The sequence below is a fragment of the Macrobrachium nipponense genome, chromosome 34, assembly GCF_015104395.2.
Source record: "Macrobrachium nipponense isolate FS-2020 chromosome 34, ASM1510439v2, whole genome shotgun sequence".
Classification (NCBI taxonomy): Eukaryota; Metazoa; Arthropoda; class Malacostraca; order Decapoda; family Palaemonidae; genus Macrobrachium; species Macrobrachium nipponense.
In genome coordinates this window covers 49,504,907-49,519,770 of record NC_061095.1, presented here as the reverse complement: position 1 = coordinate 49,519,770, position 14,864 = coordinate 49,504,907, and the positions used below count along the sequence as shown (strand labels likewise).

General features: G+C 37.9%; 2 protein-coding genes across 4 annotated transcripts in view; both read right to left on the bottom strand.

The window, feature by feature from the left end:
* Positions 1-1,383, bottom strand: part of LOC135208052 (glutathione S-transferase kappa 1-like) — a 154,672-nt gene extending 153,289 nt beyond the window's left edge. For 2 of the 3 annotated variants that reach the window (XM_064240185.1, XM_064240184.1), the window contains exon 1: positions 843-896. In XM_064240185.1, the coding sequence (XP_064096255.1) occupies positions 843-881 (39 nt within the window). In that variant the 5' untranslated portion in view covers positions 882-896. Of the gene's footprint in view, positions 1-842; positions 897-1,219 lie in introns of those variants that run through there. The other variant, XM_064240186.1, reaches the window with a different exon arrangement.
* Positions 1,384-3,625: 2,242 nt separating this feature from the next.
* Positions 3,626-14,156, bottom strand: LOC135208051 (gastrula zinc finger protein XlCGF7.1-like). Its single transcript, XM_064240183.1, has 2 exons — positions 14,035-14,156; positions 3,626-7,502 (listed from the first exon to the last, which is right to left on the bottom strand). The coding sequence occupies exon 2, from the start codon at positions 6,834-6,836 to the stop codon at positions 5,901-5,903; it is 936 nt and encodes a 311-aa protein (XP_064096253.1). The 5' UTR covers positions 6,837-7,502; positions 14,035-14,156; the 3' UTR covers positions 3,626-5,900.
* Between the last annotated feature and the right edge of the window lie 708 nt (positions 14,157-14,864).

Here is a 14,864-nt window from a genome sequence, read left to right as displayed (position 1 = left end):
AATACCTAAGAGAGGATCCTTCTTAGTGGAAGACGTCGCAGGGAGTTTGGATGTCGATGGGATAGGAGTACGATCTATGATTGTGGGAGCCACAGCTGTAGTTGCGGTCTCCGTTGACACTGTAACCAAAGCCAAAGTCCCAGTTGCTGACAAAGTGGTGGCAGGAGGCAACTTAGAGGCACTAAGGTGTGCGATCAAACCCTGCACTGAGGGCTCCCCAGGGATGCCTAGGGAGGGCCAAAGATCCTCAAGCATCTTTTGGATCTCTCCTGGTCCTGTAAAAGGCAGGTTAGAAGGGACTGCCTCCCTTTGCTCTGAGTGGGATTCCTCCCCCTCCGAATGAAAAGAGGAAGTTGGCAAGACATCGTGATTGGCTCCCACCCTCCCGCATGAATTTCCTATTGAGGAAGCAACAGTTAATTGAGTGGGAGTACCCTCTCCCCCAGAAGAGGTAGCAGCAAGAGGCAGTTGCATTGGAAGGGAGAGGGTACTAGTAACCGGTGTCTTCGGAGGAGAATACCCCTCTGAGAAGTAACAGGAAGCCTTCTTACCTCTCCTTTTCCTGGCGAAAAACATCCACTGCTCCGGGGACCAATCACGACACTCGTCACACGGATCAACAAAGGAGCACTCGTGTTCACGGCATTTTGCACAAACAGAATGTGGGTCCACATCAAGGGGGGGAAGGACCCAATTGCAACACTTTCCTACCCCAGGGCAAACCCTCATAGGCTTAGATGATTTTTGGGTTTGGTGATTTTCCATGACCAAAAGACAAGATAAAAAAAAATACACAAATATGCACACTACTATCACAACAGATACAAATGGAGGGTAAATGCCAAGATGCGAAGTGAAAGCGCAGAGCAGCCTGCTATCATCGGCCAGAGATGGCAAAGTATGTCCGCGTCTGGTCGAGGCTGTCCGGCAAGTGACATCGATCAGCTGAGTTGCGGGAGGGGGTGAGGGGACGACTACCCTACTACCTAGGTCTCCCCCGTCCGCCCTACAGATGGTTTAACTACATACGCTGACGGTGAATCATGTGAAAACCGATGGTTTGTATTTCGTGTAGAAACAAGCCCATTTTTATGCTAATTGCGTTTATCGTCTACTCATGACGTCATCAGCCCTTGTGCTTGCAGCAAAGCACCACCGGTCGTCTTCCAACTCCCAATTCGGGCAAAGAAACCCAATAACAAGCCACCCACCCACTCACCTCAAAGGCGTACCAGGTGTATGGGGATATCACGTCGTAGAAAAGCTCAATCCTCTTCGTAATTGCAGCCATTATTTGAAAACGCCGAAGGCTCTTCAAATTTTCGCTTTACTGATGAAAGATCTTGCCAGTGACCCTCACCGGGCAACCAATCAGCGTCCGAGCTGGCTTATAATGATCAGCCAATCAGCGTCCAGTTAACAGTTGTAGTAGTAATTAATGAGCGCATTCTTTATAGCGGCTCATCATTGCAAGCTGCCTTATTCATACTTTTAGATACTAAAAATAAAAATATAGACATAACTATGACATAAGATGATGTGATTTATTAGAAATGAAAGATGAAAATATAAATAAATATAAGGTGATGTAATTTACCAGAAATGAGAGATGACAATATAAATAAAGGCGATGTAATGAACTAGAAATGAAAGATAAAGATATAAATACCTATCACATAACATGATGTAATTAATCAGAAATGACGCATTACAATGATCTTAGACCTATAGCCGCCACAAATATATATATGAAGTTTTGCTAGCCAATGAAATGAATGAACAAAAGAAATAGATTAAAAAGATCTGAGACATATAGCCTCCTCATCTCGATCTGCCTTGTACTTTTAGAACCTAGGAAAGAAATACATATAATGTAATAGGATGATGTAATTAACTAGAAAAGACATTACAATTACCTTACCCCTATAGCCTTGACAAATATGTAAATGAAGTAGATTCCATGTTAGTTTATTTCTCATGTCTATTATGAGTAGGTACTTCGAAGTTCTCTCGCTTCTCGTAAATTACTTTCATGAGGCCAGATAACCTCCAACTGATTTAAATTTACCCTTCTGTATTTTACCACATTAACCATCAACAATAGCAGTGTGACAATATTTTAATTTTTTATTTAAGAAATCGGTTTCTTCCTGAAAACATTTGTGCATTATAACAGTCATATATCAAGTACCCATCTTGACATAGTAAACAAAAGCTGCTTGAATAAATGTTAGTCCAACAGGGAAGCATGACACCACAAGAACTAGTCACGAATATGAATGGTTTCCATGGAAACCCAGGGGTTTCTTCTAAATTTGAATACAAGACCTACTTGTCTTAGCAGCACAAACTTAACTAAAAACTTATACTTTTATATGAATGACTGACATAAGTGAATTTTCACAGTGACCCAGTTACTGTATACACATAGCTTTAAATGCCAAACATACTGCTAAACAGAGAGTTAGATTACTAATCCTTCTGCTTAATGTAAAATGCCATTTATAAAAATGCAATTTCTGGCTGATCTAAAGAGAGTAACAATTTGCCCATGCAAGAATATTTCCAATGGTAAAGTATCTTCATAAAAATCTGTGCTCATGAGAGAACCTTATGGCTTTTAAAACAAACACTGACCCCCATATGATTTTAATGATAGGATCCTGGATGTCTGCAACAATCAAGGGAAAACTCATTTCCTGGGAACATTGATAGCAGGAAGACAGGCAATCTCTCATACTAAAAAGGTGGAGAACTCACTCCATCCTCTAACATCCTTGAGACAGACTTTCAGTGTCATTTGCCGATATGTCTTATGAAAGGGATAATGTATGATGATCAACTGCAAATTCTGAGCTTACCTTTGCTGAGTTTTCTGGGGGCTGTCCTCACGACCAATGGCTACTTAAAAGATAACCAACAACAGAGAATCAGTTTGCTTTTTGACCTTAATTGTTTGCATCTCCTTTAAATTCTTGTAATAATTCCCACACAATCTCATTGACAAACTTGATATTTCTCGTGGAAACAATTGTTACTGAAGAGACATTAACTTAATTTGAACTATACTGAGGTTTGGACAGTTGATATAAACAAGAACAACATTATATTAGTATTTACAAAACAATTAAAATTTTAAATAGTAAAGTTTTTAAGTTATTTTCTTACATTTCAAAACCTCTATACACAGATAACGTTTTATTATAATTCAACCACTGTGTTGACAACATGGATACTATAAAAACTTCTGGTACACAACACTGCTCAGATCAATATACCAAGTCTTGAAGCTCCGAGTTCAAAGCTGAAGATAAGATGTCAGTGCATTGTTTATTCATTATGGAACACAATAAGTAAATAATACCCTCCCAATCCACCAGGCAGTAGCTGGTATATTTAGGTTGTAACAAACATGTTGTATTGCAGAGGATCATGTTGCTAAACAACATGACTCCCTTTATGCCGACCCTTATTTGGCCGTGGAGTCAAGACTCAGATTGCTCACGATTTTTCTTGTCAATATTTATTTTGGGTTGGCCAATGTCACTGTCTCAAACTTAAGAAGGCATACAAAATGGAAAAAGTTTACAGGAATGATACTGCAAATGAAACACAAACATAGGTATAAAATAATTTATTGTAAATTCTCCCTATAACCTTGTCCATTTACCAACACCTGCTTAAAGTGAAAAATACCATGGTAAAATGCATAAATGTTCCACAAATTTAACTGAAATACTAAACCAAAAAATGTACAAGACTTAGCATCACTGAAACCTGAGCCTACATGAAAATATATGAGAGAAATAGTACATACTGACTAACTTTTTTTATCTGTTACTTTGGCAAATAAAAAAATAAATAAATTCATGGCCCACAGGCCTATTCTCCATACATAAATGATAATCTTGCTACAACCTGCTGATCTGATACTCATAAGGACAGGCTCAATAAAAATTCACACTCGGATTTGAGGCAGGATGGACCTCAATGCTGGCCAACAATTTGTTACCACAAGGTATAAGATTGCCTTTAAAATGTTAAGTATTCTTCATACGGCACACTCTTACTTTGCAAGTGCCAGATGTCTTTTCTAAGAGGGGAAAAATAACTGAAATGGAAGAAAAAGTTTCCATCTGGTATGACACCATCAAGAAGTAAGAAAACTGTTATCAAGTGGGTAACATGAGGATACACTGTCATATAATCTAGGTTGGTAGTTTTGCACCACATGCTTTGGTGTGGTCTGCTTATTTACACCAAAGCATGGAATTTACTAAGAAAAAATAAACTTCTGTACAAAAAACAGACCCTATTGATAACTTTTCTGAGGCAAGAGTACAAGCTATCATACTTTTAGAAACATAAACAAGGGACTAGAAGAATTACAGGAAGACACTGGGAATCTTGTAAAATTAACGATATGGATGTCTCCGTTTAAAGATCTAATTGCAAGTACTGTATTTGTATTTCACCTCTTCAGTCATAATTGAAACTTGTAAAGGGGAGGGGAGTGAATAATTCTCAGCTGCTGCACAGATACAGAACTCACCAACCTAGGTTTTTATGATGGAGTCTGGGTAAAAAGGAAGATGAATCAATAACCAGTATATGATATGAATGAACAGCTAAAAAATATACTTCACTCGTACGTATGGCATATCTGAATGCCGACTGGCAACAGGATAATTTTAAATGAGAATTATCAATGACGGGGAACCTCGTGAGACCATAGAGAACCTTGGTAGAACCTGACTTTGAAGTAACTTTCACTGGCAACATCTTCTAACAAAGGAATCTCAATATTCATGTGATCCAAGAAAGGGCTTTACTGTTACTGTTTTTCTTGATGGAAATGACATTTCAGAAACACTATATCACTCTAAGATAAGTCTCAGGACTTGCAGAAACATAGTATATTTCTTTGGAAGAAATGTAGTACTTCTTTCATCTATACCGCACTGCTGTATAACCCATGTTGCTCTGCAGGAGCAAAGAGAATGAGAGAGAAGTAACAAATGGGGTTCAGTTTTGCCTACTGAAAATTTAGATCCAGAAAATACAGCACAAGTCAAATGATACGTCAAAGCACTGGCTTCGGTCTGACATAAGTCTACTTATTAAATTAGCTTTTTTTATTTTGAGACTTTAAGAGTCAGTAGGAAATAGAGTTTTCCTCACTTCTGTCAAATGGAAAATTTTTCCACTCTGAGCAATAGACTATGGTCACTGTCTTGTATCCCTTGCAGCTTATGATAATTATACCATGTACATAACATGATCTCTTTCATTTCCAGCACTGCAGCTGAAATGCTTCTTGTGACACTGATTTTAAAAAGTTTGAGAACATTTCAAATGAATTTTCTCATTTTTCTTATATTTTCTCTCGTAAAATGCTTCATCCAGAGCCTATCTCTGCTCTGGATGAAATCTCAAACTATCAGTTGATAAATTTCTGAGAAAACTCTTTCTATTTATCTCATACACTGCTACTATTTTTATCATTTATTTATTAATTTAAATTATGTTTTATTTCTTAATAAGTGATCTCTTCTTTCTGTATTTCCTTTTGCCTTCTGTTACCTCTTGCTAATGAATACCATATTCTTTGGAAGCTTGAATTTCAGGTTGATGGTCCCTCTGGGGCTGTTCCATTTTAACAGGGCTCGTCTTCTGAATAATAACAATAAAACTAGCTGCTTATCACACTGATTAGCAGCAGCGCATGGATACTTGCAGCTTAAGCCATTTTGATTTGATCGTGTTTTTTGTGCATCATGCATTGGTACTGTATAGGGCTACTGAGCACTCCATGGATAATTTCCCTGGAGTTGTGCTTTTCTCTGCAGTCCTCAGCTGAATGTCTTGGTGCAGGCGCAGCTATAACCCACTTTGCAAGATCATTTTTCTGAAAACATGCTCTTCTGCCTTTCCAAGGGCTTCCCTTCACTATGAGTCATCATATGCTTTGTGAGCAGAGCTTTCTGCAAAAATGCTTTCCCACAATCGGCACATTTGAAAGGGCTCTCTCCCGTGTGAATCCTCATGTGGAGCACGAGATCTCTCTTCTGAGAAAACGCTTTCTCACACTCCGTACAAGAGAAAGGCTTCTCTCCAGTGTGAATTCTAGTATGAGATTTAAGGTTACTCTTCTGGGAAAACGTTTTCCCACAATCCCTGCACACAAATGGCTTCTCCCCAACATGAATTCTCATGTGAATGGTGACGTCGCTCTTCTTGGAAAAAGCTTTCCCGCACTCGCTGCACTCAAACGGTTTCTCCCCAGTATGAATCCTTAGATGGATCGTGAGGTCACTCTTCCGGGAAAATGCCTTCCCACATTCGGTGCATGTGAACGGCCTTTCTCCTGCATGAATCCTCATGTGATAAGTGAGCGTTGCTTTCTGGGTGAACGTTTTCCCACACTCGCTGCACATAAACAGCCTCTCTCCCGTATGAATCCTCTCATGAGCTGTTAGGTGACTCTTCCTCGAAAATGCCTTCCCACAATCGGCACACTTATAAAGTTTTTCCCCCGTGTGACTAATTCTTTTAATTCTTCTTTCTTTATCACCTTCCTTTTTCCAACCGACAGAATTTTCTTCACTCACTCCAGGTTCAATTTTACAGGAATACTTCACTTCACTGTCAGAACTGTAGTGTATCTCTGGTGGCTCTGTCTTGACTTGAACGAAAGGGCCCAAAGACCAAGAGGTATCGTCAGTGGCTGCGCTACAGCCAACCGAATCCGTGTTTTCATTGGTGACTGGCGATAGTGATAATGGATCCTCAATCTCACTTTTCACAGGAAACTCTAAGGAATGTTCTAAATCCATTTTAGCTTTTTGTCCTCATATACTCTAACTTTTACAAAGTACTGCTTTCACTTCACTACAGGATGAAGGTCAGACAATCACCTCACAACCAAGGATATCACATGTTACAAGATAGAAAGTTATAACATTACAAATTGGGTCCACTTCATATCTGCTCTGTTCAACATTCATCAGCTAACATGAGTGTTACCTATAAGAGATTCTTTCTATAATTATGAAAACCCATTAAAATGCAAAATATTACCTGTGAAAAGTTCAGGACATGCTAGAATTTCCTCTAAGTAGTCTTTGAGGACATTATGGTAAGCAAGAATGACGTAGATAACTGTTCTGTATAATATAAAAATTATGGAATGTCAAAATATTACATAATATAATTCACTGAAATCATTTCCTAAGAACATACACGTTGCAAATGAAATACAATAACAGCATCTAACACAACCTCATTTGAGTACTGATACCGGCATCTATTCTTCTGAGCCCAATTCAACTTAGGAAGTTATGAAGGAATGGCACAATAATTCAGTCTTCATAACCGAACACGCAACGGTAACTCACATTTACATTCACTGTTTATCACTTGTCTAGAGCAGAGTCTTCAACAATCTTCAAAATCTTGATGTCAGAAACTGACGACTGCTGGTTTGGGGAGTCAAGGAAAATCTGTAACAAGGTAATGCAATGGACAATTAGCTAACATAATGGAAAAGCAAACAAAATATGCATAAAATCTAATTCAGAAGTTTGCATTGAGCTTTTCAAGGAAATTAGCTACATTATTTCACATTCTTAAATTGGGATGCGGAATAATATACCTCTACTTTATTGTAGTACAGTATGTTGAAAAAACGAAAAGGCTAAAAAAAAAAAAAAAAAAAAAAAAAAAGTTAACAGGGCTCAAAGTTAGACACAAACACTCAATAGATATTACCGTACTTGCGGGCATATAAGATGCACTCTTGCATGACACATGTCTATCTTAAAGGTCATTTTGTATATAAAAAAAAATGTTTCATCATACAATTATTGAAAGATATTTTGAAGTGATTTTTAAAGGAAAAATGTATGATTCTAGTTCAAATTTGATGTTATAACAGTTCCATTTTTGTTTTTCTGCCATGGTTTGGAATCTGTATGAACAATGTTACTTTAAGGGAAACTACCTAAACTCTTACCTGTGATTTTGTTTACATCCACTCATTGCAAATGGCTGATGGGAGGATGGATGTTTTTTTTATTTAAAGAATAAATAAATGTTCCCCAAAGGTAAAACATTCCTTATATATACTATACAACATATCAGATGTGGGTTATGTATCCTTGGGAAGGAGGTACATTGAGATGATGTGAGCTTCCCTATACATATATAAGGTTAACTGCCTTCGTATCTTAAGTAATTTCTCCTAAGTTTGTGATAATAATACTTTATTATTAGTATAACAAGATTAACTGTTATTATTTGGCTAGTTTATCAATATTTTGTTATTAGCAACAATTTTTGTGCCTACATAGTATGCTTGCCATAGGCGTTCGGTCTTCCATCCATAATACAGCCATATTCGATGTAGGGCAGTTTTTGAAACATTTGAAAACAAAAAAGTGTCTAATACAGCAGCAAATATAGTAGTATTTTGAATCTTGAAGGGTTAACAAGTTCTATGGAGACAGTGCTAAGTTGTTCTCTTGACTGTAACCAATGCTGGCTATATACGTAAAGATTTAAACAACCAAGGAGGGGAAAAATTTTATACATCCCACTCAGATTGGGATCCCTCATTATTCAGGATGAAAAAATGTGACGAACTGTACCAATGTGGGGAAAAGGCAGAGGGCATAACAAACCCAGTAGAACTGTGATGCAACATCAGGAACGAGATACATGCACATATATAGTGCGCAGAATGAAATATGTAACTAGGTGAAACAGAAAGAAATAAAGAATATTCCATTTACTTTGCTCTCTTTACATGTATATCAATTATATCATACAAAAGTATGCTAGAGCAGTCAAATAAAGCATGTACTATACACATGTAGACCTTGAATAAGGACCAAGTAGCAGGTTGGAACTTTAAGTTTTAGAATTGCACTATGTAGAGAGGGAGAGCAATGTTGGTGCAACCAAAATGTCATCACCATCATCCACTCTTGATGTTGTGCAATGCAAAGGGCTTCTAAAACTCTGCAAATCATATCTTTGCTATGCTTTATCTTTCTGAAATCTCTAGTGATCCCCAGCCTCCTGTCTCGTAGATCTCATCCAAGTAAATCTGGGCCTTCCAACTCTCCTGGTGCCCACAAGCACCAAGCTGTATCATGTACTATTCTCCTCCCGTTGGAGTGAGTGACATCAAGATGTACACAGGGAAGTTAATGGGAATAGATGTTCACAAGGTGAAAAGATGGGAGGCTTCAAGGCAGGAGGGAAGACAAAAGAGGAAGACTGGGATGAATGGAAACAAGGAAAAAGAAAACTTTGAAAAGTGAGACGGATGAGGAAAAAATGGAAAACATATGAAAGGGTCAAAGTACGACATACAAAAGATGAATATGGCAGTTAAAGTTGAGGAAAAACAAACCACTGGAACAGTCAGTATGGATTTTGAATAACTGTGTGCTTCATACTGACCAGGGACATGTGTTATACATGATGAGAAGACAGTCTTTCAACACTCGTAAACATTCATCCTCACTGGATGCCGCTACATTTATGAATTTCTCTCCTAGAGGGTAAAAGGTTAATAGCCATTCCCCTTTTAATACCCAACTTTCTTGAATGTGAGCTATAAATTCAAAGGTTACCATATGCTAACATCTAAGTACTACAGTCTATACTTTACAAACACTAAAACGGTTTTCGAATAACCAAGAACTGGCTTGGAATGATGAAAATAACATTTTAAAAGAAAATTGAAATTTCCCTACAATTACGTAGATACATTATTCAGATATTCTTTTCGTACGTTACCTTATTGATATGCATTGCATTTTATGATAAATTTCCTTGATAAATTTCTTTGAATGTTGTGTAAAGTACAATTTAGTTTAGGCTAGACATTATCTAGGGTTACCATTTGCTGAGGCATACCTTGAAAATGTTCAAATGTAGGCTATGCTAATGGGGCTTTGTTTGTTACCACAAGGCCAGTTCCCAGAAGCACAGGTTATGAGTCTGCTGTGTTAATCAACAAACAAATATTTCTTGAAAAATACTTATATTACTATTATTATTCAGGAGGTAAAGCCCTATTCAAATGAAGAAGTCTACAGGGGCCACTGACTAAATAAGGCACCCATATTGCACTAAAGCCAATTTACAGTGGTTCCCCCGTATTCGCGGGGGATGCATACCAGATCCCCCGTGAATAGTTAGAACCCCTATAAAAACGCTAAAAACAGGCTATTTTGTTAGTTAAAACTCAAGAAAAACCACTAAAATTTTCATACTTGGTTTTTTTAATAGTTTTATCACAAAAAGTGCATTTTATGATGAAATTGATAAAAAAAACCAGGTATTTGTGGATATTTCGTATAGAAAAATACCGCGAATGCACGAATTTTCCGCGAACAATGCGGAGAAACGTTCCCGAGAGAAATCCGCGAATGTGTGAGTCCGCAAATCCAGAGAACGCGAATACAGGGGCCCACTGTAGTTATTAAAACCTGTAGGCTGTAGTAGTCTCCAATTTTACCATTGGAGAGAGAGGTATTTCTAAGCAACAGCTCTGCACAGACTATTACCTTGGAAATTGATTTTTTCCTATACAAGCAGTCGACGGTTATCGACGAGGTTCCGTTCCGACGACTTGATGATAAGCAGAAATCACTGATAACCGGATTTTTGGTGCTGATAACTGGCTAATGGCCCCTATGTTAGGTATGTATTGGCACCAATACTCTAATTATTATTGGCGTTGATAACTGGAAATCGGTACACTTCAGCACTAGACAAGCACCATCAAACCAAATCGCCAATAAACGAGGCCACCGTTAACGTGGAACTTCCTGTACTTTTAGTGCTGCTGATGAACAATTTGGTGTTGTTTATTGTCTGTCAATTATTATCAACCTCATATCTACCCAACATGGTTGGGGGACCCTTTGGAAAAGTAGGGTTTTGCATGGGGGGAAATGTTGGGAGAACTAGACTGCCATGTTGTAGTTCTGGAATGGTTCCACAGTTGGGCAGGTCATTAGGGAGTCATATCTTTTAGAAGGGATTGGCTAAGGTTGTTGTTCTGGAATTATTCCACGCTTGCGCAGGTCATATGTTTAAGAAGGGATTGGCTAAGGAAACCTATTGTAAAAGGAACTACTGTTATTGTTAATGTTGAAAGACATTCAGAGGTCCTACTCCACCCCATATAGACGGTCTGCATGGCTCCCCAGAACGCTACACTACACTAGAGTTTACAATTTTCACTAGTATTATCATCCTTAGTAGAGCAGACGTTGAACAAGTCTTCAATTTCCTCTTGAATGAAGCAACGTCAGCCAACGATCTAATCTCTTTAGGCAGCCTAACGTACCAAATCTAACCTAACCTAGCAGGCTGTACTACTTAGCAAAAGGGGGGGGGGGGGTGATCTGCCACATCAACCAAAAGCTCCCTATAACCCTGTGCATGTGCGATAGCATCCCAGGATAGCCAGCATACATAATTACAGTCAACCGACAAAAACGAATGGTAAATTCTCAATAAGCAACTAAAATATACTGTAGGAAAAATCACTTTCCAAAGTAGGGTAAAATACTGAATGGCCACCTGGCTGCCACCACTACCATAGAGCGACCACCTTCCCAGAAATTGGAAATAATCCACCATCTTTCCCAGCCTTCCCAGCACTCATTTGAACAATGTTAGTGTATATATGTAACGTTTATTGATCTTACTCAAGATTGCAGTTGTAATCAGCAAAATAACACAACATTTTGTTGCCTATATTAGTGAAAGTATGAAACTTCTTATTCCCGGGTTCATGGTTTGAACAAAATTAATTTTTACCTTGTAATTGGCGGTTTTATCCTTACTACCATCGCAACTGAAACTCCACAGTGCTTATTTGATTGTAATTATACATGTTTTAGTCTTAATTCACTCCAAATTGCACTTGAACTACATTGCAGTTCCTGGTTCCTAAACGCTCACTCCACAAACACAGTTACAGGCAGCACATGAGTATACTCGGTTTATGAGGTGCAAAGCTTTATTCACTTAACTGTTTACTTTACTCATTATTCAGTTTAACTTTACTTTGTTACTTCAAAATGTTTATTCAATTCATGTCTATTATCCCTTTTTTGTAACCAAATTAACCCCGAAAAATTACAGATACTTCTGAAGTACATACGAGCAGACGACAGCAAAATGGCTCATCGTTGCCAATCTAGTGGAGCTTCACACATATGCCGATGCATTTACAAACTGTTTCCATGAATTCTAGTTGTTATAGGAATACAATAATGATAAAATTGCTCTAATATGTATATATACTACAAATAGATACGCTAATTTCATTTATTCCCCGGTTTTGTGCAAGTTTTATACCCAGTTTGGAGGGTAATCACATACCAATTGGCAACACTGATAAACAATTGAAGAGCGCGAACAACGCCGTAGGTACCGTTCACAAGCAAAACTGTTGATACTTGAGTCAGGAATCTAGTTACTTTTTCAACAACAAGTATTTTCAAATTAATAATCATGAATATGTAAAAATATTTATGCAATTCATGACTTTATACTGCCATTTAACTATTTATTTAAATAATTATCTAGTGCACGCTTCTTCTTCTTCTACCAAAAATCGTAGTTTCCTTAAAAAAGTAGTGGTTGGAAGTCATTGTTTACGATTGAATGGGAAGCTTATTGACACAAGCGACTCCGCAAACATCGAGATGGCGTCAATCTTTTGAATATTCCGAGTTGTAAGTAAAAATTTCAAAAGCGTCATGGAGGTAGCGTGCACTGCGTATGGCCAAACTTTTCATTACCCTCTGTTTAATCTTAAAATATGGCCTTAATTTTTAACTTTGGAGAAAATACTTATACTTCGTAAGGAGAGTAGAGGTCTCGAGAGCTCCTCCTCTCACGCCCAACAACTCATGATTGATGACCGTCTCCAGTGTCAGGACGTGTTAAAGTACTTTTTTGGAGGGTGGCCTCAAACGCGGTAGTCAGTGGCTCGGCTAGTCCAGTCAGTTGTTTACCCTAATGGCCTTAATTTGCGACTTGGGAGAAAAATCTTACTTTGAGAGGAAAGTAGAGGTCTCAATCTGTTGCTTCGACAAATGCTGGCTCTTGACTATTGTCTATCCTAGGTTACGGGTCGTGTTAAAGTACTTTTTCGGGAAGGTGGTCGCGCTACGGTGGAGGCTGGCCATTCGGTATTGTACCCTAATACCCAACGCGAGCTCTTGCTTCATTCTACCGGGAGAGAGTCCAGGGGGAAATCATGCCCTGGTCCCTGGGCCAGGTGAGGGAACAACAGCTGGGATTAGGTTAGGTAATGGTTGAATCAGGTTAGGTCACGTTCTCGCTGCAGTGCTTTCTAGAGGTAGCAACGAGGTAGACTACAGCAGGCCCATACTGAGGGTGGGTCAAATGAATACCTGACCCCCACAAATTTCTGAAGTCCATATTTTCAAGTACCTAGGTAGGTACATTTCATCTTGTACTACACCTACCTAGGTATACTACTAGGTATACCTAGGTAATGCAATGACCTAGGTAGTGTAGGAGGAAAGGTCAAAATTTGGGAAAACGGCCACCCCCACATAAAAAACTCTGGGGACGGGCCTGGACTACTGGGCAAGACCACGTAACCCCCTTGTCTGAACTGGCTCTTCCTACCTAAAGAGGTCAGGTCAGGTCAATGGATCGCACCCTTATTGGCAAAAATATTCAAGACCTGCAGACACGGGGGTCACAATTTGGATACAGAAAATGCATACAATCACTACTGCAATAAAGAAAATCCTTAAACTATACAAAATAGCTAGCCTTGAACGAAATACTAGGCCAAATATAGGTACCTAGTACCTAGTAGTAGTAGTAGGTAGCTATAAAATAGGTAACTAGGTACCAGCCTATTCATCAGCCAAAATAGGATTGCTTATTTCACCCTAAAACGACCTAAATTCCAAATAAATAAGTCACATTATGTAAGTTTAAGGTACCAATCAAGATACTTACTTTATAAATAGGGAAAGTAAGGCAGTCTTGACGTAAATGTAGTCACGCAAATTCCAGGTAAATTAGCTGCCTCTGGAACGGCTCTTCCTCATGGCTCGACTTCCTATTCTCTCAACAATATGGTAAACCGATTTTCTTGTTCTCCTACCCCTATCTTTGCCTTTCCTTTATCTTTTCCTTTCCCTACCTTTATTCCATTCTTTCTCTTATACTCGGGGAATAATAAATGTTCATTATATAAAAAAGATGTACCTACAACTTATTTGTTGTTACTCAGACCTTTTCTAAAATTCTTATCTTCACTCTTGATATATAATACATATATATATATTCTAATATATATATATATATATAATATATATATATATATATATATATGTATATATATCTCAAGAGTGAAGATAAAAATTTTAGAAAATTCTGAGTAACAACAAATAAGCTGTAGATACCTTTTTTTAAATAACGAACTTTATATATATATATATATATATATATATCTATATATATATATATCTATATATATTATATATTATATGATGAAACAAAGGAGGAGGAAGAAAACGGAGATAAAAAGATCAAGAAAGAGCAATAAACGAGTTTACGATTTAAAGGAACATGGCAAAAAAGAAAAAGGAAACGCACATTAGGAAGAGACGAAAAAAGTGAAGAGGAGAATGCATAAAATTGAGGGAAGTGACTGATAAAATGAGGACTAACCTAGCGCCATATGGACCGACTCACTTCCGCGATGGGGCATATATTAAGAAAGCAACGCTCACGACAATATTTGAGAAAAAGTCCTCAGTGTATAACAAATTGTAATTTATTTT